The sequence below is a fragment of the Halichoeres trimaculatus genome, unplaced genomic scaffold, assembly GCF_033239565.1.
Source record: "Halichoeres trimaculatus isolate MK-OKI-2021-1 unplaced genomic scaffold, fHalTri1.1 fHalTri1_scaffold_3, whole genome shotgun sequence".
Taxonomy (NCBI): Eukaryota; Metazoa; Chordata; class Actinopteri; order Labriformes; family Labridae; genus Halichoeres; species Halichoeres trimaculatus.
Genome location: NW_027437181.1, coordinates 37,158,983 through 37,182,558, shown reverse-complemented (window position 1 = coordinate 37,182,558; position 23,576 = coordinate 37,158,983). Strand labels below are relative to the sequence as shown.

The 23,576-nt window shown below is 40.7% G+C and overlaps 1 protein-coding gene across 2 annotated transcripts in view; it reads right to left on the bottom strand.

Moving 5' to 3' along the window:
• arnt2 (aryl-hydrocarbon receptor nuclear translocator 2) overlaps positions 1–21,049 on the bottom strand; it is a 31,357-nt gene extending 10,308 nt beyond the window's left edge. Inside the window, exons 1-10 of one of the 2 annotated variants that reach the window (XM_074665863.1) lie at positions 20,711–21,049; positions 13,579–13,690; positions 9,714–9,761; positions 6,092–6,139; positions 3,847–4,060; positions 2,236–2,449; positions 1,961–2,063; positions 1,032–1,097; positions 749–834; positions 71–147 (exon numbers count right to left, since the gene is read on the bottom strand). In XM_074665863.1, the coding sequence (XP_074521964.1) occupies positions 71–147; positions 749–834; positions 1,032–1,097; positions 1,961–2,063; positions 2,236–2,449; positions 3,847–4,060; positions 6,092–6,139; positions 9,714–9,761; positions 13,579–13,690; positions 20,711–20,741 (999 nt within the window). In that variant the 5' untranslated portion in view covers positions 20,742–21,049. The remainder of the gene's footprint in view (positions 1–70; positions 148–748; positions 835–1,031; positions 1,098–1,960; positions 2,064–2,235; positions 2,450–3,846; positions 4,061–6,091; positions 6,140–9,713; positions 9,762–13,578; positions 13,691–20,710) is intronic. The other variant, XM_074665864.1, reaches the window with a different exon arrangement.
• Positions 21,050–23,576: the final 2,527 nt, after the last annotated feature.

Sequence of the window (23,576 nt, the reverse complement as noted above, 5' to 3'; positions counted from 1 at the left end):
GATCCCTCAAAATTATGGAAATCAGATTGTTGAATAAAAGTAATCAGGGCAAATGTGGAGCTGTACTAACCTGTAGTCTTCCAATGGCCACAAGGCAGTATTTTCCAGTCTGTCCAGACTCTGAGTCTTCCTCTGGTATGGTCATACCTGAAGAGAGAAAGAAAGAAGATGTGACACAAACTGCATATTACCAGTGCTTTCTAACACTTATAGCCTCTATATCAAGTCTCTCCTGAGTGAGAGACAACATCAGAAGGCGCTCACACACCACGCTCTTCCCTCCAGGTTGGCCTACACGGGGCCATGTGGACAATCACCAACACATTGTGGGAAAAACAAATTCAGAGAAGGAAAAACAGAAAAGTGCCATTTGACAGGAAAGACACTTGACACACAGGGAAGCATTTGAGACGTTATCTGGTTCATCAGCCCAAAGACAGGGTGGAAAAACACGGCAGCTGTCAGATGCAGGCAAACACAGAGACATGAAATGTTTGACTCTGTCTCTGAACTTGGCTCATTCAGAGTGATAAACTGAGAAAATGGGCAAGAATGTCAAAAAAAGCTGCTTTGAATGGTTCCACCACACTCAACCTTGGAATGGGTTCTGAATCACACAGTGGGGTGTGGATCTGTCTTTGTTCTCCCACAGCTGGTCACATCTGTCCTCAACACAGGTTGTTTTGGTGAACCTGTGAGTGCAGCAGGGTTGGTTTGAGGTTTGAAATGACGGTGTGTGTTTGTTTACCTGCAGGGGGCCAGGCTTTGATATAACCTGTGCAGTGCACCACTGAGTACTGGGCCTCTCCTTCTTTGGACGGTCCCAGTCCATTCCTGTTCCGCATTAACACACAGACAGATAGAGTCAGCAGACTGTTACGATACTCAGTGCAGGGAAGGGCTGTGTTACATCTTGTGACTGAAGCAGTCTATTTGCCTATTTTGTGTATTTTGTCATCGGGGGGGGGCATGATCAAAGAGAAGTACCAGGGAGGGAGAAGAGGGAGAGAAAAGCTTAGTAAGAGGAGAACCTGTATCTTTTCCTCATGTTGGACAGACGGTTCAGAGAGATGTGATCCAGAGGAGCACTGCCACACCTGTACAAGAAGAAACACAAAACAAAGATAAACACAAATTTAACATTTAACTAGTTCCTAAGACAACATCATAACAACCAATACATCTCTCTCGCTCTTGTTCTATCTGCTTATATATATAAAAATTATATATATATATCAATGAGACAGCATCATGTTCACAATTGTGTACTCTGTAGTGAAAATCACTGCATGAGCTGAAAATTAATTTTAAAAGTCAGTGAACACATTACTGCAGCATGAGCCAATTCACATTAAACTGAACCACTGAAAGCAGGGATTGTACCAAGGGCTGTATCGTACAACCACTGAGAGTGTTTCTGTGTGCAGCAAAACTTGTAATCTTATTTTTGAGTCGCATTAACCTGACCAGTCCAGAAAAATGTCTTATTTCCCGTTATTTAAAGACAAAAAATAGGTCTAAATTGCTTTTAACAAGTTAAAAAAAACTGCCAATTTATCAAGAGAAAAATTACTTGTATTTAGACATTTATCTAGTTTTCAGCAATTTTTTTTGTTCCATTGTGTAACGTAGTTGGTACAGGTGCGTGGAGCAAAAGGCTAGTCCAAGGATAGCAGCTCAGCACAAGACAGAAAACAGACTGAGAGGGACTTTCCACACATCAGTTATAATTACGAAAACTGAACCTTGGACCATGCAGCCAGGTCTCCTGAATTCATCACTTCCTTTCACTTCCTTTGACCTAAATTCAGTATAACAGCGACACACACACTTTTTTTAATTCATGGAAGTGTTTGAGTTTGTTTCTAATGTCACAATTTTTGATAACTCAAGGTTGTGTTATATTTTCAAATGAGTGCTGACTGTTAAGTTTGACCTCTGAAAATAGAAAGAAACACACCTCATGCGACAGATAAAGGAGCGTCTGGAGCCCATGCACATCCTCATGGACGACTGTTGTCCCTCTTTTTTCACCGTTCCTGTCTTCAGGTCCAGAATCCGTCCTGTTGGCACATAAGCAGATAACAATTTAAAAAAAAGTTAGATAACAGCAACTTGAAGAATAGTGTGACATCGATCAATCTCAAATGATTGTTTTAGCAAAATCATATACAAACAAATGACCAACAAGTTTAAAAAGGAACAAAGTTGAATGGTTGAGAACGTGTTCTGTACCTGTCATTGAGTTTTCTGAAGTGCTGAGCTGTTCCCTCAGTTTGTCCACATCATCAGGGTGAACCTGGTCATACAAGGTGCTCCCAAACCACTCAGCTTGAGGATGGTTCAGCACAGGCGTCACTGAGTCCGACACGTAGATCACACGGCCTGTTTCTGCAGCGACCACGAACAGAAAGCCATCTGCTGCCTCCAGAATCAGGTGCTTCAGTTCCTGCAGGGTACACAAGAAGACGTAAGACAGAGGAGTCTAACTATAGTCCAATCACAACTCAAAGCTTGTGATAGTACACAACTGCCATTTTATACATATCTATGTAAAATATCTCTAAATGTGCTCAGGCCAGGTCAGATTAGAGCACTAACAGTGGAGTTATAAACTGGTTCCTGTTTCATGGAATATCCAAGGCTTTGAGGACTAGCTCCATGTTGGTAATTAAGCTTTTGAATAGAAGCCTAAAAAGAGCACACAAAGGAGCTCAAAGAACAGTACTGTGATGACTAGTTTTTCACAACAATTTTCGGAGTGTTTCATTTTCCCGCCAGTGCTGGGGCCTCTGTAAGTCAACCTGTTTGACCTCAGTGAGAATGGACCTATTCTACCTTACAGTGAGTGGCATGTTCTACCTTACAGTGAATGGACCTTTTCTGTCTTACAGTGAGTGGACCTGCTCTACACTGCAGTAAGTGGACCTGTTCTACCTTACAGTGAGTGGACCTGCTCTACACTGCAGTGAGTGGACCTGTTCTACCTTACAGTGAGTGGACCTGCTCTACACTGCAGTAAGTGGACCTGTTCTACCTTACAGTGAGTGGACCTGCTCTACACTGCAGTGAGTGGACCTGTTCTACCTTACAGTGAGTGGACCTGCTCTACACTGCAGTAAGTGGACCTGTTCTACCTTACAGTGAGTGGACCTGCTCTACACTGCAGTAAGTGGACCTGTTCTACCTTACAGTGAGTGGACCTGTTCTACACTGCAGTGAGTGGACCTGCTCTACACTGCAGTGAGAGGCATGTTGTACCTTACAGTGAGTGGACCTGTTCTACCTTACTGTGAGTGGCCTGTTCTACCTTACAGTGAGTGGACCTGTTCTACCTTACAGTGAGTGGCCTGTTCTACCTTACAGTGAGTGGACCTGTTCTACACTGCGGTGAGTGGACCTGTTCTACACTGCGGTGAGTGGACCTGTTCTACCTTACTGTGAGTGGCCTGTTCTACCTTACAGTGAGTGGACCTGTTCTGAACTGCAGTGAGTGGACCTGTTCTACCTTACAGTGAGTGGACCTGCTCTACACTACAGTGAGTGGACCTGTTCTACCTTACAGTGAGTGGACCTGCTCTACACTACAGTGAGTGGACCTGTTCTACCTTACAGTGAGTGGATCTGCTCTACACTGCAGTGAGTGGGCCTGTTCTACCATACAGTGAGTGGACCTGTTCTACACTGCAGTGAGTGGACCTGTTCTACCTTACTGTGAGTGGACCTATTCTACCTTACAGTGAGTGGACCTATTCTACCTTACAGTCCTGTGGCTGGACCAGTTCTTACTCACTCTGAGATGACCTGCTTTACTGTGCTATGAGAGGACCTCTGACAGTGTAGTACCTGCTCTGTGAGAAAGGAAGGCTTGTATGCCCCGTCAGTGGATGTGTTTCCTGTGCCTCTCATGGACTTCATGTGGGACACTGCCATTCGCAGAATGGTCAGCTTATCAGGTTTGCGTGCCAGGGCGCTGCAGGTTGGGACCATGTCTGACAGCTCAGTGATGTACTGGGTCATTTTGTTGCGTCGGCGTCGCTCAATTTCGCTGTGGTTCTCTCTACAACAGTGAAAGGGTGGTTAGAGGGTTGAGGTGGACACTTCAGGAACCGTTTTTTTTCAAGCTGTTCACCTTCTCTAAACTCTAACCCAGGGTCTGTCAATGTTTAGCAGCAGTGAAGGATTTGTTTTAGTCCAGTGAACCGACTGAATAAAGGCTTCACCCAAACATTTCAGACAGAGAATATCTGTCAGTGATCAATGTGCTGTTGGTTGAGTGGGGAGTTTTCAGAAGGAAAACAAAGAATTTTAAAGCTTCAGGCGTAAATTCCTCCAAAATCCTTACCAAATGGGAAAAGCTACAGTACTATCATATGGCTTAAAAAGGGCATCTTAGGAAATGTCAGTTGATACCAGTTTGAATCAATTTATCTGCTTTTTCAGATTAAAAACGCCCTTAGCCAAATAATTTTGTTAATGAAGTTACTTGTTAGATAAAGATAATGCAGTATGTCACCATTAGTTCATCCCTTTCATCTGCTCAGGATCAAATAAACCTGAGGAGTTGAACTTAACTAAGCCTGCTTCATCCAACCTGTCTGCTCACAGGACACTTTGGTTCATCTGGAGGAGGAACTTATCTGCCTCTTGGATAAAAACTGAGTCTGACGTGTGTTCAGTTGACTACTCTCCGACTACAGTTTGATCATTTTCTGTTTGATGAATTTTAACTGGAACACTCGTTTAAAGGTACAGTGTGTACTATCAGGGTAAGAGAGTAAGATGTTGTGAAAAATGGATTTTTAGATTTTCTAAAAATGAACTTCATAATATTACTCTTATAGTTTTCTAGAGTTTGATGATGGGATATATGTTCGCTGTGATACTGTTTTGTTTTTTGTTTCAATCGATCATCTTTTTTTATCAAAGGCTGAAAGGCATTGTTGGAAGAATAAGAGAGTGGTTGTTGTGTGCAACAGGATACAGTATCAGTATTCTCATGTCTACATACTGTAGATCTAATGCTGACGTATGTTTCATTGATTGTTGAATTTATCTGGCTGAAACACTGCCTGGCCAAAAAAAAAACTTGCCACTTGGGTTTCCAAGCAAATAGGTACAAGCCTCCTACTGGATAATTACTGCATGGGTGATTATCTTTCAGCTGGCAACAAGTTATTTAACCCTAACTGGTGAATGAGTTGCTTCTCATTTCATAAACAACTATGTGGTACGACACATCCCATGGTCATGAAAAAGATGTTGGTCAGTTTGAGAAGAGTCAATTCATTGACATGCATCAAGCAGAGAAAACATCTAAGGAGATTGCAGAAACTACTATAATAGGGTTAAGAACTGTACAATGAATTATTAAAAACTGGAAAGATAGTAGGGACCCATCATCTTCCAGGAAGAAATGCTGCTGAGGACAGCGCTCTGATCTGGGGTTGCTGCAGTTGGTCAGGTGTAGCTTCAGCAACAGTCTGTGCTCAAAGAATGAGGTCAGCTGACTACCTGTGTATACTGAATGACCAGGTTTTTTCATCAATGGACTTTTTCTTCCCTGATGGCACGGCCATATTCCAAGATGACAATGCCAGGATTCATCGGGCTCAAATTATGTACAGGGAGCAAGAGACATCATTCTCACACATGGATTGGCCACCAAAGAGTCCAGACCTTAACCTCATTAAGAATCTTTGGGATGTGCTGGAAAAGGCTTTATGCAGCAGTCATACTCTATAATCATTGATGCAAGATCTAGGTGAAAAATGAATGCAACACTGGATGGAAATAAATCTTGTGACATTGCAGAAGCTTATTCAAACAATTCCACAGTTAATGTGTGACGTAATCAAACTTAAAGGCGGCCTAACTAAATATTAGAGCGCCTGACCTCTTTTATAATGGCAACTTTTTTTTGACCAGGCAGTGTAGTTATTCTTTAATTCATTCTTCTCCTGAAATTGAGCCTACTGTGGTTGGTTATCGTTTCATTCAATAAGAACATCTGTTTAATGCTCAGGTTGAACAACCTACTGATCCCTGAGTCAGTGGAAAATCCTCAGTGGCCTCAGCTGGCTAAGCCTACCTGGCATATCTGTCCTTATCCCCACCAGGAATCTGATCCTCGTCATACCTGCAGAGAAAAGAAGACACAGCCATGTAAAATAACTCAAACATACTCCGGCGAAGAGAAGCAATGTAGCAGCTTGTGTATGTCACATATCAATGTGTGAGAGCAGATGGTTTTACATAGAGTGATGGGAATGATGTGAAGTCTATGTAAAAAAATGTAAAAGAAGAAGTTTGTTTATATTCAAACCTCTGTGATTTAGAGGGAATCCACAGATTTATCTTAGAGTAGCAGTACGGTGAGTAACACAGCTGTCCATGGGTTCACACTGTCAAACAAGTGCTCAACTCTTCTGTATGAGTCTTTAGCGTTTTTATGGACAGCAAAAGCAAACTGGACATTTCAAACTCTCTGTGTAATATGTAGTCTTGTGTGTGCGTGTGTGTGTGTGTGTGTGTGTGCGTGTGTGTGTGTGCATGTGTGTGTGTGCATATGTATGTGTGTTTGAATTTGTTCTTCATTATCTTACTATTTACTATTTACTAGGGCTGTCATTTTAACGCATTAATTAGATTAATTAATTACAACGCAAATTAACGCGTCATAAAAATTAGCGCAGATTAATCTGGATCCCAAACCCGCGAGGCGTTCAAAGACGCACTTATTTTCAAATGTCTAGCATTTAAAAAACCGTTTGTCCTACATGGAAAAAAGTGGTGTTCTCGTCAGATTTTCAAATTTCTGATGGTCCCTGAATGTATCACACCGAGCAACATGCTTTGAACCGAGGGGAAGAGAGAGCGCTGTTAAGGTGACTGCCGTCCACATCGCGTTTATTCACTTGTTCTTTTTGAAAATCTACAGAAAATCAACCGTTTGCTCTAGCTCAATTCTGTAAAAAAAAAACAGGTAATTTTAAACTCTTTACTGCATCAAACAAGCCCTGAATGATCAAAAAATGTCTTGTATTTAAATCTAAAGAATTCTTTGAAAATTTGCTTCCATCTTCCTGGTGTCATGTTTCAGCTTGGGGCTGCTCTGCACCAATGAGCAACAGTTCGTGTGTTTAGAGCATGTTAAACCGAGAATACTTCACTTTTCTCTGATCCAAGACTTGAATTAAGTGTTTTGTACATAGTTCCTCACAGTTTTTAGCCTTTAGCCCTGGTTCTCCTGACCTCATAGAAGTATAGAAGTTCATATTGCAGTGAAAATTGAGTCCACATCGAGTAAAAATGTGAACAGAAGCAAAAAACGTCCTAAAAATCAAATCAGCTTATCTTAGGTGCAGGACTGTGTAGATTTTGTAAAGATAGAACCATAACACTTTTTTCATTTGTTCCTTATGCCTCACGGTACCTAAAAATGTGTTGTATATATTCCCACCTTATTTTTAAATGTTTTTTAATGTCTTTTAATGTAATTTTAATGTCCTGGAATTCAAATTCTTTATTTTGGGACCTTAAGCAGATATGAGATTAAAATGCGATTAATTAGATTAATTAATTACAAATCCTGTAATTAATTAGATTAATTTTTTTAATCGCCTGACAGCACTACTATTTACTTACATTTGCAGCACTGACTTGAATAATCATAAGTTGTTGACAAAAACTGATTCAGAACATCCTTCTGCCACTTATTGGACCACAACTGAACCCTAATCAGTTTGCCTACAAGGCCAAAAAGAGGAGCTGAGGATTAATTAATTATTGCTAGGAAACACAGTAGCTTCAACATACTAAATAGGGATGCACGATATTGGATTTTTGCCAATATCCGATATGCCGATATATCGAAACCCCTTTTGGCCGATACCGATACCGATACTGATAATCACAAGTTTGTTTTTTTCACTGTAAAGAAAGCTAAGTCTATCCTGTACTGGAATTTATATGTTACTCTAATTGTGACGGTCTTATTTGTTTAAGAAACAAACATAAAACAAGACAAAAAATATTTGATTTTACCATAAATAAGAAATGTATTATTTTTTCAAACTCAAGACATTCAGTATTGAAATACAGAAAAATAATTTCTTTAGATCACATGAACTTTAAATGTACAATGCATTTTTAAACATAACCAAGTTGCATTTGATTATTTTAGAGCTACTGTAACAACCTGGTGACAGACACAGAGCTCTGCAGTGCAAATGAATGAAGTGCTACATTTTATTTAAGGAGCTTATTTTTCAGATGGAAAATAATAATAATCCTATCTGAATAGTACTTTATCAGCTGTGACTATCGGCAGAAATTTTCATATCTGCCGATACCGATAAACGTGTTTCTAAGCTTCTATCAGCCGATACCGATATTGTGCCGATAATATTGTGCATCCCTAATACTAAACATTATAAGCACTGTTACACATGCTCAAGAAGTTAAGGTTGGACATCCTGTATTTTAACTTCTGTTGAACTTGAGACCAAAGTTCTGTCATTATTCATATCTTATGTTGAAAAGCCACACAGGAAGTCTGTGTTGTATTTACTGCTTGGTCCTTCCATTAAAGGAATTGTTGATTTGTTGATGTGTGGTCTTGTTTACAGCTGTTAGGGTTGAACATAAAATGTAAGTCTAAACCCTGAGCTGTAGCTCAAGCTGATAGACTTGTTCCACTCTGAGCAGCCATGTTTGAGAGTGTCCCCTGTCTCAGCAGAAAGAAAGCACTCCTGTGAAATGATGGAACAGCAGAGGTCCAACCATTGATGGTATCTTTAGTAAAAAAAAGAACATGTGTCTTTTCCTTTTAAAATCCAATGTGATTTATGAACCTCCTGTAAGGCATAAAGCTGTATCTATAAGCTAGCTGACACATCGTGAGCATCTGCTAAAGATGTATTTCCTCTACTCACAATTTACAGCATCTGCTTATTTAGAAAAATAAATCTCTCCGTTTGAAACGTCAGAATAGCCGTCTAAAACTGTCAATACATGCTCTATTCAGTAATTCTAACCAAATATTAAGCTTATGTTACAACCACAGCCTGTGATGTCACCTGTTGATTGGGCGAACTCATAATTTTACAATCTTCTAAACTATGTAGGTATGGAAAAAATTTAACCTCTGTACAGCCGCGTGTGCCGATAGGTGAATGAGCTTTTCAGACTGAAGTCACTTTTTGTACCTGTGTTTTGTACTTGGGTATCAGCCGCAGGTTGCTGCTTGGCTGCAAAATTATAACAAGATCCGAATAATGCTGAAAGATGGTTAAAAAACCTGATAACTTCAGGAAAAACAGGAAAACAAACTGAGGTGACACTAGAGTGAGAGGGTGAGTGAAATTAAAGATCCCCTTTCAATAAAGGGAACATATGCATCACTGACTGGTGGAAAACAGAACATTTGTTATGAAGTGTCGATGCAGGTGACAAATACAGGGTATCTGCAGGGTTGACAAAGACTCCCAAAACATTTTGTGTTTTATCATGAAACAAATGTTCAGAAAGAGCATTTCTAAATAAGAACCAATGGAGGAGGTGAACTAAGAGTGCAGAAAAATTTAAGTCCAACTCATTCTGAACACGTGGATAAGTTAATGTGTTTGACCTGCCGATACCCTGAACTATCAATGTGTGACTTTTACAGACCAATTCTGAAAAACTTTCCTTGACAGGATCAGTTTTCTTACCTTGAAAATTTGCTTGGTCCTTCTCCATCTTCATCATCAAAGTCCATCCTAAAGTAGAAACAACAGAAACGCCATTACTATTTCTAATAGTCTGTGAAATCACTCAAAGGAATGATGTGAATGACAGCAGCTTAGGGCTGGGCAATCAGTCCAAAACTCATTGAAACCCACACCTACAGCTTCTGATTGATTTCAAACTGTTGTGTCCATCCTTTTGATTCTCTCTGTACTAATACACCATCCCAGTAAATACACAGCAGGTAGCTAGGCGTCACAAAGCATGAAGGCTGCCAGAAAACCTGCAGAAGAATTGTTTAAATATTTTCTACATGAACACCACGGTATTAGAATGATTCATTTTGCTGCAAGAAAAAAGTTTTTAATTTTCTCCTGTTTTAGGAAAAACATTTCCATCCTAGCTGATTAGCGTTTTCATTTCCGTTGTTTCAATAAATAATCCTTAATTTTTCATCTGTGCATTTTTATTTCGGTTACTTGTTTCAGAATTATACAAATATTAACACCCACACTTTGTTTAAAATTATTGTTGAGAGATGTGCTCACAGTGATCATACGTCAAGGTTCACACGAGCTGTCCGCGTGCTTGTGCTCGTGCATGAAGTAAACCGTGCCGAAGCCCACCTCTCTGGAGCGTGCCGGAGCAGAGAAGTGAATTGTGCTTAAGCACAGCACGGTTACGGTCACACTGGCCATTCAAAACGTGCTTTAGGGCTGAAGTGTGCTTAAGCCCGGCACGGTTTGCCTGTGTGACCGCGTCCTGAGTAAAAAAAGTCAGTCCATGCCCCAATTACTACCTACAACTGCTAATGCTCCTTTCTTTGTTTTCTTGACAATCCAGCACACTCAGGTCTCAAAGAACTCATGGTAAAACTTTTTTAAACTGACCACTTATAATACATCATGAATACACACATGAAAAAGTATTCATTATAACATTTCTTATAAAGAATCAAAACAACATTTAGTAAGTGTTGAAGTGTTAAAATCAGTTCACATAACGCCTTATGGTCAATCCAAAACCTTTTATACCTGTTATAATGTGTTATAAATTATACCCAGACAATATCCATTTATTGGGTTTACTGCTTGTAACACTGTAACACTTAAATGTTGTTCTAAGTTGTTGAGTGCTTATGTTGAGTTATACTGTTACAAAGTCTTATAAATGTGTTTAGAAATCTTAAATGTGCTCATGGTTCATAGAAATTGTAACTGAACTCATCACTACCTGTACTGTATAAAACATGGATGTCGTCTCCCCGACGTCACCCGTCTTGCCATTACCATATTGATAGTGGCAAGGGCTTCGTGTACAGCTTTAGGGTGCCTCATGGTCACATGACCCTGAGCTGGGCCTCTGATGGGTGAGCTCGCGATCTTAATATCCTCTGAATTGCTGAGTTAGAAAAAAAAAACAACCTGCGCCCCTGTACAGTGGGTGCTGATAGTTAACTTAGCCACTTGGACAGGAGACGTTTTTTGAACCAGGCTGTAAATAGGTTAATTTCTGCTTTGAAAACAACTTTTTTTGGCTTGGTGTGTATGCGAGTTCCAGGACTTCCAGAGCCAGCCTCAAGCGGACACTCGAGAAACAGCAGATTTTGTCCCATATTCTTAGACCGGAGGTTGCCGCTTGTCACTACCCAATCATGTCATCTGATGAGAGCTAATGAAACCATAAATATTTGGGTTATAATTATCCCACAAAATCCACTTTCAGATTCAGAAACTCTGTGAAGAGTTAAAGAAATATCAGACACAGGGCAGAAACACCCTGAAGGAATGCTCTCTGCTGTCCCTCAGAAACTGGTATCGACTTCCACAGGCTGTTGTTCTTTCACTGAGCTGAATCAGCTGTTGGCACTGACACAGCCACAGCTGTTTTTAGGTACACTGTTCAGAAACATGTCCTCAGTTCGGCCTCATGATGCTTTGGAGTGGCATTTAAAGTTGTTTTCTGTCCTCTTTTTAAAAAAAATGCCATGACTCTGAACTTGAAAGTAAGAGTTCCCGGTAACTGGAAGTCAAACATTAAAGGGCATATTCAGGTTAAAGACAACTGTTAAAAAATTGATCGGAAAATAACTTAAAAATTATATCCTGAAAGAACTTTCTAAAGAAATGAACCACAAGGTCTCCTGGAGACGTTTAAGTACGGGTTTTTGTACTTCCGCTTCAGCATTTGAACATGACTTTATGTTAGGGAGGCCCGTTGCTTATGCCTGATTCTTCTTCTGCCTCTGAAGAGGAAGAAAATCTACATTTCTATTTATATGATGGTCCTCAGGGTTATGATTATGAGCCTTTTAGGAAAGATGGAGAGCAGGAACAGGGCAGGATCAGGAGGAATAACGGCTGTAGGACAGCAGAGGAGTTGTGGTGTGAGGAGAACCAGAGGAGGACAGAGCAGGTGTCCTGGTGAGTGTGCGCTGTTAGCTGGTGATATGTAGCCTAATGCTGTGTTCACATCAACATATTAAAAGTTTGAAATCAAATACACTGACTTCAAAAACAAGCAGTACATGTAAGAGCTGATCATAAAGCAATGTGCTTTGAGCCGTCATGATAAAGCCCAAAGAGGTCTATCAGAGATCTATCCACTGATCTAGAGTCAGAAAACCAAGACTTAGCTACGGTGCCCAGCTCACGTTTCCGTCAGGTTGAATCTCGGGCTGAATCTCTGCCAATCCTTGTTTATGTCTGTCACCGGGAGCCGGGCTAGAGGCTGCTGCCGGTGAAGCTGGAGTTGTTTGGCAGAACAGCAGCTGTGTCAGTCTCACCCAGCTCCGGTATCCTATCCTGAACTCCATCCACAGACTTTATATAATAGACACCATCATATCAATCTTCCTGCTGAGAAATGGGCACCTCGGATGACTGTGTTTTTCGTGACCAATGCAGCAATAGAGTGCCTTCTTGTCAGCTGCACAAAATAAAGTCTGAAACAGTGGACTTGATATCCTGCTTAGCTAGTATTTCTGCATCCATCCATCCATCCAAACGCATCTCAGTCATCTTTATAAATGGTCAAATTAAATAATACTTTGGGAGTAATACAATAAACACGACCTGAAATGCCTGATCTCACTGATAAAAAAACCTGTTATTCATATTAGCTCAGAGCGGAGTAAAGGAATGCAAGTCCCTTTTGTTATGTCTAATGATGCAGTGTTGAAAAAGACCATTTTAAACAGCTGTACAGAAAACAGCCACTTCAAAACAGCCAAGTTTGTGCCTTTTTTTTGTTAAATAACATATAAATCAGTGATTGACTTTTTCTACTGCCATTATCAGATAATGTTAAGCTTTGATTAAAAAAATAACCTGCAAGATGCGCTTTAAGAAGATAAATCATAGTTCGGTATAAACCTCTCCAGCCTCAGTGAGAGGGGGCTGTGATGGTAGTGTTCAGACTCAGGATGGAAATGGAGATGGTACCGTTGGTGGTTTCACCTTCTTACCCTTTCACCTGGTCACCTACTGCTCAGCCTTGGTTGTTATGGCGTAACTTTGACTTTAACCTAAAACCAAGGGGCAACATCCGATCAGTAGAAATGAAGCCTATGTGGAAATGCTAAAAGTCGCTGTTTGTTGAGAATCCGCTTGAGGCTGGCTGCAGAAAGACTGGAAGTCACGTACACACACACCCATAAAAACTGACTTTTACCGCATTAAAAAACATATTAACAGCCTATTTGCTGATTTCACTATCGGCACACACTGTACAGTGGGTGGAGTCTAATAGATGTTAATCTAAGATCATGCAGTGAAGTCAAAAGGCAGCATCCTTACTGCAAGGAAAATAGAGTTCATTTCAACAAAGGTAAGCTGTGAATACACTTACCCCCCTGATCTCCTCTTGCCCCCACGGCCTGGCATAGCTCCTCCCATCCTCACTTGGCTGGCCCCCACGGCTCCCTGCATTGCGACTGTGCCCGGCAAATCACTTCCCATCTCTGTTAGAGGCACAGATATCACATTCAACTCAGCGGACAGTTTGAAATGATGTGTAGACAACCACAAAGATACCATATTACAGCAACAATGAAATATATCCCTCATTCAGCTCTGGGAGGGGCTCCCCTGGACACTTAGCAGTTCTGCTAGGGGTCTTCAACACTTGCCGGCAGTGAAGGGGAAATATAGCAGAAAGGCGCAATTGGAAGTAGGGCTGGGGGATTTTATAAATAACATAAAGCTATTCAGTCTGTTAGATTAAAAACAAGGGATTTACCTGATTCATGACAGAGGGCACTCTAAATTACTTCTGCTGTGATTTAGCGCTGTATGGAAAATAAAATGAACTCAACCTTCAGGGGGGCGGCTGCCTCCATATGATGGTAGGGGTAACACTGCACACTGTTTATGTGTTTAGAACTACTAATGAACTTTGTTAGGTAGACTCTTTTTTTAGTTGTTAAATATCAATCCTCCTCCACAATTCATTTATACGCAGTCTCCTGCGCCGTCACACTGGCCATCCAAGCCATGCCATACTCTACTTGCCGGAGCAATGAGGCGCAGAGAACACTGCTACAACTTCAGTGACTTTTAGGCTCATATTACGTTGTTTTGGTTCAACATAGCCCTCTAACACCCACCCTATTGTTAAAAATGACTGTTGAGAGAAGCGGTTGCAGCAATCATTGATCATGAGCAATGTCTGCATTTGTGCCCTTGTATGAAGTGTACTGCGCTGAAGCCCACCTCTCCAAAGATGCCCAAGAGGAGAGGTGAGTCTTGTGGTCACACTGGTCAAACAAAATGGACTTTTAAGAGTGCATGAAAACAGGTCAGATAGCCATTGTGACCCCGCTGAGAGACTGCTGCGAGCGAGACGTCCATCTGTGACAGGTTGTGAGTGACCCTGGATAGGGAAGGGGCTCAGCACATGTGGCTCTAAGAGGGGGCTGATCCAGATCAATTCTTGCTTTCATATCAGTCTCCAAACTCCAGAAAAAGAAGCTAGATTTGTTGCTAGTCACTATTTTGAAAAAGAGGTGGCTTGAGGGTCTGAAAACCCTCTAAATATAGCGTCAGCTCTATTTGAATTAAGGACGGGTACCTTTCACTTTTGAAACAATAGGGTACCGATACCCGTTACCTGGCAATCGATACTGGTACTTAGCGGCACAGATTTTTGGTATTTTTTCGTGTTAATGTGGTAAAAAATATTAATTTGTTTGATAATTAAATATATATTTTTTCCAACTTAACATATTTATTCTTCAGAATATAACCTTGCAATGCTGTGTTCATGTCCAGCTTGGAAAATCGCCTACTCTTCCACTCTCTCACAGTCACAAGGACGCATCTAGGTACCTAAACATGGTACCTTCTGATTCTATGTGAACCGGTACCCAGTACTTTTGACAGAATTCGGTCGTTACCTATAAAAGTACCTAATTCTGTACCCATCCCTACTTTGAATTCTACTCTTTGATATTTTTTAAAATTAAACAATTCCTTGAGGCGCAGAAACTCCCTTGATCATTTACCTGGAACTATTCGAGGAATCGTTTCAGCTCCATCACCAACACAATGATCACCTGTGATCATGAAGAAGTTCAGTGAAGAATTCTGTAACGTGCTTTTTTGGATAACAGTAAAAACTGTTTTACTGAAATCAAAGCAAACATCACAGAGGTGGAGAAAAAAGACGAGGCATTGAGAGAGAATCTACTCTCAGGGGGCGGACTGTGGGTGTGGGTGTGGGTGTGAGTCCGTATTTGACATTATAAATTCACTCAGAAACTTCTGGAATATGATGCTGACGGTGTTCTTTACAGGAGCAGACATTAATCATTTTAATGGAAAAATTTGCTCAGATGAAGACTTTCCTAAGAGACAGGTGACAGACAGGTGACAGACAGGTGACAGACAGGTGCATAGAAATACATCAGAGTACAGATGATGTGTGTCACAATCACAAGCCCAGTTTCCACCAGGGGGTCCAGTATGGATCAGTACAGTTTGGTATGGGTCGGGTCAGTAAAGCCTGATCCTGTTTGCATTTCCATAGCCGACCATGCCCTTTGCAACACAGTAAACAAAGAGCAACGATAGAAGACATCCATCGTGATTGGCATGTGGCTCTTTGTTACAAAGAACAATCAAGCTTTCTTTATAACTGCTGTTGTGATGTTGTGTCATGACAATTCTTTCCACCAATCAACAGACTGCAGTGTTTTTAGCTCCACCAGCTCCACCTTCTGAGGTTGGCATCCTAACAGAGAGGTACCAAAAAGTGGGACGGTACAGGTCGATCATTTGGAAACCTGTCCACATAATGCATGCTGCACAGAGACATACTGAACCGAACCACTTGGTGGAAACGGGCCCAAATGTACTGATCTTCCTGCAGTGTAAACTTCTTAATTCTGATTGGTCAAAACCTAGATGATGAAAACAGTTCCAACCCAGTGAGATCACTGAGACTATTTTTAAAAACTTGAGTCTTAAATCAATTCGAACCACAAAAAGAATCTTTTTGATTTTTCTTTCTCAACATGTTTGGATCTTCAGTTAGTAGACAGGTAATAAGCTGTATGCCCAAGTCCTGTTACACCCTGTAAGGGTTCTATAGCCCAGTATTACCTGCTAACCATACGTTATCCCTTCCTTAACCCAACAGTACTATTAGGTTCAGAGACAGTTTTTTCTAAGCTAATGTAAATAATGCACATGTGAACGCTGCCATAGACTAAGTTGTTTTTATGCCCAGATCTGCGCCAATTTCCACGCAGGATTGATAAATAAGGGCCAAAGTGAGCACCACACTTCAGTTTCAGAAAAACTCTCCTGCACATGCGTATTTTTGGTCGTTTTGTGTTATTTTACAGCTGAATACCAAAATACTGTGAGCTGCGATGTTTAACAAATAAGGTTCTAGGCCTGTCCTGATAAACAATAAATTAATTAACCGAACGATAAATAAAAACGTTCTCGGTAAGTTTGCCAGCCTCGATAAACTGACACATGCATGCATGTTTGTTTTCCTCCTCTCTTTCAACCAAAGAGGCTGAATGAGAAGATGGCTCACTACGTCTATCTTTCCCAACATCAGGGTGCATAGGTTCTATAGCGGATTTATAGCGGAGTGAGCATCTGTCAAAAATACAATCTTTGGCATCTTTTGCGACGGGGCTGCTCACGCGTACACACGGAGAGAGCTGAAGCGAGCGTCCTGAGGGGTAAGGAGGAAACACGCGCTAATATGAGTGATGGCACCAAAGATACGGTTCTTAAGCCGCCTGCCACAGTCCCAGAGTGGGAATATTTTGTTTTTTATCAGAATGAACAAAGTGTGAGCTCATGAACACCAACCAGCTGATATGTCACATTTGTTTGAAAATAGTGGCGACGAAGAAAAAGAAGGGGAGGTGCAGTGGAGCCTTGTTCTTTGACAATCCGCCTTTATTGAGGCTTTTGGTCTGCAAAGTAAATAGAAATAAAAGCTCCAAATGGTGGGCGCTCAAAGACAGCAACACTGCCAAAGAAATGCAGCCCTTCAATACGGTTGAAAGCCAGAAATGTTAAAAATGTTTGACAGACAGTACGGATTGACTGGGAAAAAGTACGTTACAAACAATTCAGGAACTGTATAAACTCCCTTTTATTTAGTCTATAGTTTTTACTGTTGTTGTTTTTTTTGGAGTTTTGTTTTTTCTTTCGAGACAGGGTCTGTGTTTTATTGTTTTTGATTAGTTTTAGTTATTTTCATTGACATGTATTTTTTTCTAAAAGAGAGTCCATTTCATTTTCTTTGTATTTTTTTCTCTTTCTTGTTTGTTAAATTTATTATATTTTTTGTTTAATTTATTTTATTTAAAAGATCCTGACCTTTTAATTACAGTTAAATACTCTTTAGAAATTAAAGTTTCTTGCTTTTGATATGGTGAACTCACTTTATTATCCCATTTATCATAACAACATCAATAAAAAAATGGAAAAAAAATCTAAATATTACTGACAATAATATCGTTCATCAGCAATAATATTTTGGAAAATTATCGTCTAGCAAAATTTGTTATCGTGACAGGCCTATAAGGTTCTGTGGCACCACCACATGTTCACATGATTGGTAGTAACACACTATAAGAAGAACTCCAAGCTGTAAAGTACACAGAGAGAGGAGGTCAATCCAATCCAGTACGGCCAGACCCCAGGCATACAGAAGACAGACGTTACCAGCAAGATGGTAAGCATGACCAACAATATCCAGATAGTATATTTATAAAAATTAAATGAAATTAAATGAAATAATATAATATAATATAATATAATATAATATAATATAATATATTATAATATCATATAATATAATATAATATAATATAATATCATATAATATATAATCAGCTGGTTGAATAAATCTGAATGCATTATTTAACTTTAACTGAAGATATGTAACTACATGAAGTTTGGTTTTTAGCATAACTTAACCTTGTTGTAATGTTACCCTTTTAGAATTCACATAAAAATTCAACTGAAGGGTCTGCTTGAATCATTGCACTGGTGTCATTGTATGCATCAAAGGGCTGAATTGAACATTTATATAGTGATTTTGATGAGAAATCAGTGTATGGAGATATATATTGTGTAACGTGATATAGCCAAAAAAATCAAAGTATTGGTTTTCGGCCATATTGTGCAGCCCTATCTTGTTGCATGCGTTTCTCTATAAAAGCCCATCCTCTGTGCAGTCATTCAATAGTTCTATCTACAGTAAATGTATGTTTGCTTTTCTAGGCTCTGAAACCTTCGTCCACACATTACACACAACCCTGAACAGATCATTTCACTCCTCATGATTCACATGCTCTTACAGCAATCGGATCTGGGTGAAAGCCAGCTGGAGATAATCCTGGGATGACACAGCATTCCCACATCTGAGGTCAACACACCTGACTGTGCTGACATGCCATGGGAAACGGTGAAGCTGATTATAGCTCAGCAAGCTGACGCTGTCGTCCTCTGGTTGGCAGAGCCAGCTCAGCCTCAGAGAGACTTGGTTCTGATGGGGTGTAATCAGAGCATGGAGCTGCTCTGTGTTACTCTCACTGCACAATGATGCAAGAGGTCTGAAGGCTGCTTAACACTGTGATCCTTCCTCTGAGCGCTGCCAGCACACTCCAGAACCAGCTGTCATGTGCAGACAAATGACGCTTTTGTCTTCTGGAAGACCAACAGAACAGATTTAACCTCTCAAAGCGCCCAAAATATCATGATCCATGATAAACATGATGAAGCTAGAAGAATTAACTGCAACAGGGGAACATTTTAAAGTTGTTTTTATACCACAAATACTCAAGGCGTAGAAATTAATGGCACATTGACAGTGAATGGCATGTGACTGCTGAAGCACATTTTGTGCTTACGCTAAATTTGACTTTGAATGGGTAAATTAAATGCTGCTGTTGACTCAGAGTAGCAAACTATGAAGACTTCATTACCAAGAGCTAGCAGCTTTTAAACGTCCATTTGTCTGAAGGTTGCAGCCAATGGCGACCTTAGAAATCAGTACAGAGCAGAAACAAGACAGCAGATCATTCAGTATGGCCTTATAAAGAAAGATATGCCAATACTTCATTGCCTATAAACATGTAAATGCTCCATGTGAGAACTCTCTCTGAGTGGTTTCTGTAAAACCAAAACCAGTCTCTCAGCGAGCTCAGACCACCTCAGTCCATCATTGCAGAAAGATTAAACCAAAGCTCACCTGTCCCTCAGGTGTCTCTGATCCCAGATGATTAGTGGTCAGTTTTCCGCAGTGTTACGTGCTGCGTAAACATCTGCAAACTCTGCTTCTGAGTAAATAACATGTTCTCCATTAGGGGGCAATATGGGGAAAACATGTCCGGATGTTTTTAGTTCAGGATCAGGATCTGTACTTGATCAGGATTGTTTTTCAGATTCAGACTGTTTTGACCTCAAACAAGAGTTTTAGACTCAGATATTTCTGATCATGCACCCTGAACTCTATCTATGCACTGTTTTTTTTTTTGTTTGTTTGTTTGTTTGTTTTTGTTTTTTACTTTTCTGGTCTGCTTCACAATAACTTTAATCTGGTCTGGTATCCTCCGATGTATTTTCTGAGCTCTCACATGTGTCCACTGTGCAAACACATCCATCCTCTGCAAATCAGTATTTGAGGAGCATCACAGCAAACTCCCAAAACATTAACAGTTGAATCTGTTGTTGATATCCTGGCTCACTACTTGTGTTATATATTAACAGTAATCTCCAGTAGACAGGCTAACATGTCGCCACTCAGGCCCACGCTGTTTAACTCACTGTCCTCAGTGGACAGACCCGGCTACAAAACAAGGAGCTGCTTTCCTGAAGTGAACTCCATATTGAAGAGTTGCTCCAACACCGCCTGCATGCCATGATATACACTGGTGTTAAATGAATGAGCACAGCCACGGAGTGACGGATTGGACACACAGTTCATGGAGGTGGTTCTGTGACTCTGCTACATGTTGGACCCGTTTTATAACACAAGTATAACACAAAGAGAAAACACAAAGGGTAAACACAGTGTGTATTTAGAGCCAGCAGGAGCTGAATGTAAAGCCCTCCGTGCTAACAGGGGAAACCAGCGAGCAGCTAACAACCTTTGTATGAGAGAAAGGAAGCCCAGGGTCGCCGTGATGAACCTATTAGCGGCTCTTAACTTCAAGGAGAAACGTCAGAACAGTAACTCGGTGATAAATGTGCGTTCATACATGACGTCCCGCTAACACGGCGTCGTTTCAACCGTGGCACAGATGAAGAAGCCACGGAGAGGCGAGGACGCGTTGTGTTTTGAACGGCGGCTCGGTGGGGGAAGGGGATGGATGCTGGAGCTAGGCTTCAGCGGCCTGCCTCACTTTCAGCCTTCTCCAGCAACAGCTCACAATAAAGACCGCTTTTCACACCCAAACCCTTCATATCTCGTTTCTTCTTCTCCGACATGCTGAGGATCGACTTACCGGAGGGGTTGACCGCGGCGGGAGTTGCCATCTTTCCTCGATGTCAAAGAAAAACGGCAGCGATGGAGATTACGCACAACAAGGCTTGAGAGCCCCCGTAAGAGACGGACTGAGCCCACAGGATCGGCACGCGAGGCAGGGTCCAACCAACCGTCTCACATCCGGCAGCGGGGAATAAAAAGATGTGGATCCTTCAGAAGGGCCGAGCCTCACCTTGATGTGCACTCTGAGACAGAGAGTATATGTGATGGAAGAACAAAATCTCAAAGACCAGACTTAATGAAATGCAAGATGTCTGAAATGAAGCACCGCGAGATCTGGGGCTGCTTGTTTGAATAGATTAATGTTAAACAGTGGGACTGCTGCAGTGATGAAAAGATGCATGATGCTTTACTGACAGGGGCGACTTCAGGACCAGACTTCGGGGTGCTTAGCCCCAAGAGAAAGAGTTTTATGACTGAACTTTATCATTCATTCAACATTTATTCCTCTATAAGGGATTAAGGCTCACAGCATTTGCAGTTAAGGTGTTTATATCAGTTTACATCATCACATCAAAATTCATCAGAGGATGGAACATGGAATATCACATTTGTACTTTAATTGTCATGGGGGGGCTGTAGTTCCTTTAGTGTCCACTTGGGGCTGAGTCCAATAGTAATAGAAGCCACATACACACCCATTCAAAAATGATGAACTTGATAGAAGAAATAAACGTGTTTACAGTGGCCAGTAGGTGACAGTTGATTTTTAAAAGGGGCAACATGAATGCAAAAGTCTCAACACAACAGAAGTGCAGGACAGTTATCCCAATGGGCACGGAAAAGTAATAAGAGTACGTAAATTATTGTTTTTTTTATTTACCTTTAGCTGTAATAATTATAGCTCTAATGCTAACATTATGACTGATTCATGAGGCTTAATGAAAAAATTACTTTTTTTTCCAGTAAATAAAGAAATAAAAGTACTATAAATGATATCACAACACCCATAGAAAGCCTTTTCTTTCATTGCTAAAGTTAAAAAAGAAAATCATTTACTCACTTTCACAACTATTCTTTGCCCGTTGGGATGACTAACCTCTTTTAACTTCCATTGTAGCTGTACTTGTGTTGTGCTATAGCTTTTGCATTCCTGTTGTTGTATTTGTATGTAGCTTTTGCGAATCATCTGACATCCACCTGTCACTGTACATCTTAGTTCAAAAAATACCTCAGCCTGAGTTTTTTTTCTCTAACAGGACACACTATACAATGATTTTTTTATTTTTTTTTCAAATATAACTCATCAATTTAAAAGAATCTCAGACCACAAGTCCAGCATTTCAAAAATGGTTCCTTATGACAATTTGCTTCCAAAAATCCATATTATAAACAAATGCTGCATTTAGATATATTTTACAAAATATTTCAGAAAATGAAAATTGTAGACTGCTGTGTTTGCAAAGACACCAAACTTGCACTGGTACAGTGGGGAAATAAGTATTGAACACATCAACTTGAGGTGAGAACGGCGACCAGGGAAAAAGTGTTATATGGTGCCATTTGAGTGGTGAAAACAGCGCTCGGCTGTGTTAAACCCACGCACGGCTTTTCTCCACCCTCTCTGCTATTTGCACAGAGGGAGGCGTGGATGCGCTCCTCTGCCCCTTGTGTGCCCCTCTCTTGGTTCTGCAGGAAACTTGCAAAGTGCGCCAGTCACACCCTGTTCGCGCAGCGAAGGCCGGCGCAGGGCAGGTGCGCCTGCGCTTGCGCCTGGTCTGCGAAATTAGAGCCCTATGTGTCAGCCCTGCGATTGACTGGCAACCAGTCCAGGGTGTACCCCGCCTCTCGCCCAATGACAGCTGGGATAGGCTCCAGCCACCCGTGACCCTGAACAGGATAGAAAATGTATGGATAAAAATGATAATAATAATAACAATTGAAGAAAAAAACAAATCTGCATGCTGTTTTCTTAAAGGCCACAGAGAAATGAGGGGTGCAGTGAGTGGAAGGAGAAAAGACAGATTCAGTGGGACTGAGATTTGATGATTTAATGAACAATCAGCAGCCAGGACACAGATCAAAACACCAATCCTCTTACAGCTCCAACTGAGCTGTGATAATAGCCATGCTGAATGTAAATCACAGAAATATCCTGAACAAGTCCAAAAACCTCTTCGTTACCCTATTACAGTTTTTCGTCATTGGTTTGGCTCATTTCTTGAAACAGAACTTACATTCTAAAAACTCTAAGATCATTTGGCCAAACAGTCTTACAGTTCAGCACAACACCATAGCTCAAATGCAAAAGCGCAAATCTCCGTCAAAACTGTTCACTCACTCTTCAAAGCTTAATCCTCTTCCCATACAAAAAGTCAGTGCCAACAAAAATGCACAGATTCTTCTAAGTTGCTTCTTAAAACAGACTGAACATTTTCAACACTCTTGGTGCTTTTTCAAAATAACCTGGATTGATCAGCGTAACACCATGGATCACCTGTGAAAAAGCTCATACTTCACCCAAAACAGTTCAGTTAAGTGTCAAAAACAAATTTCTGTCTCATACAAATAGCCAGTGCTTCCAAAACGCATCGTCCCTATGGCATTGTGTGAGCACTGCAAGTCCAAATGTTCAGATGTTTTGTCACTGTGACAGAGGACCATTCAAATATCCCTCATGTCCACCTCCCAGTCTGAGCCCAGTCCTTCATTGGCAAAGGTTACTGTACTCATTTTTTGTCGAGCTAACAGAATACAATTATATATAAAACTGGATAAAAAAGTAAAAAAACAAAAGATTTTATGGTAAGAGCAGCCTCTAAGGAGTGACATTACACTTTGCACTCATACTGCTAAGGAAATTGTAACCTTTATTATTCACACAC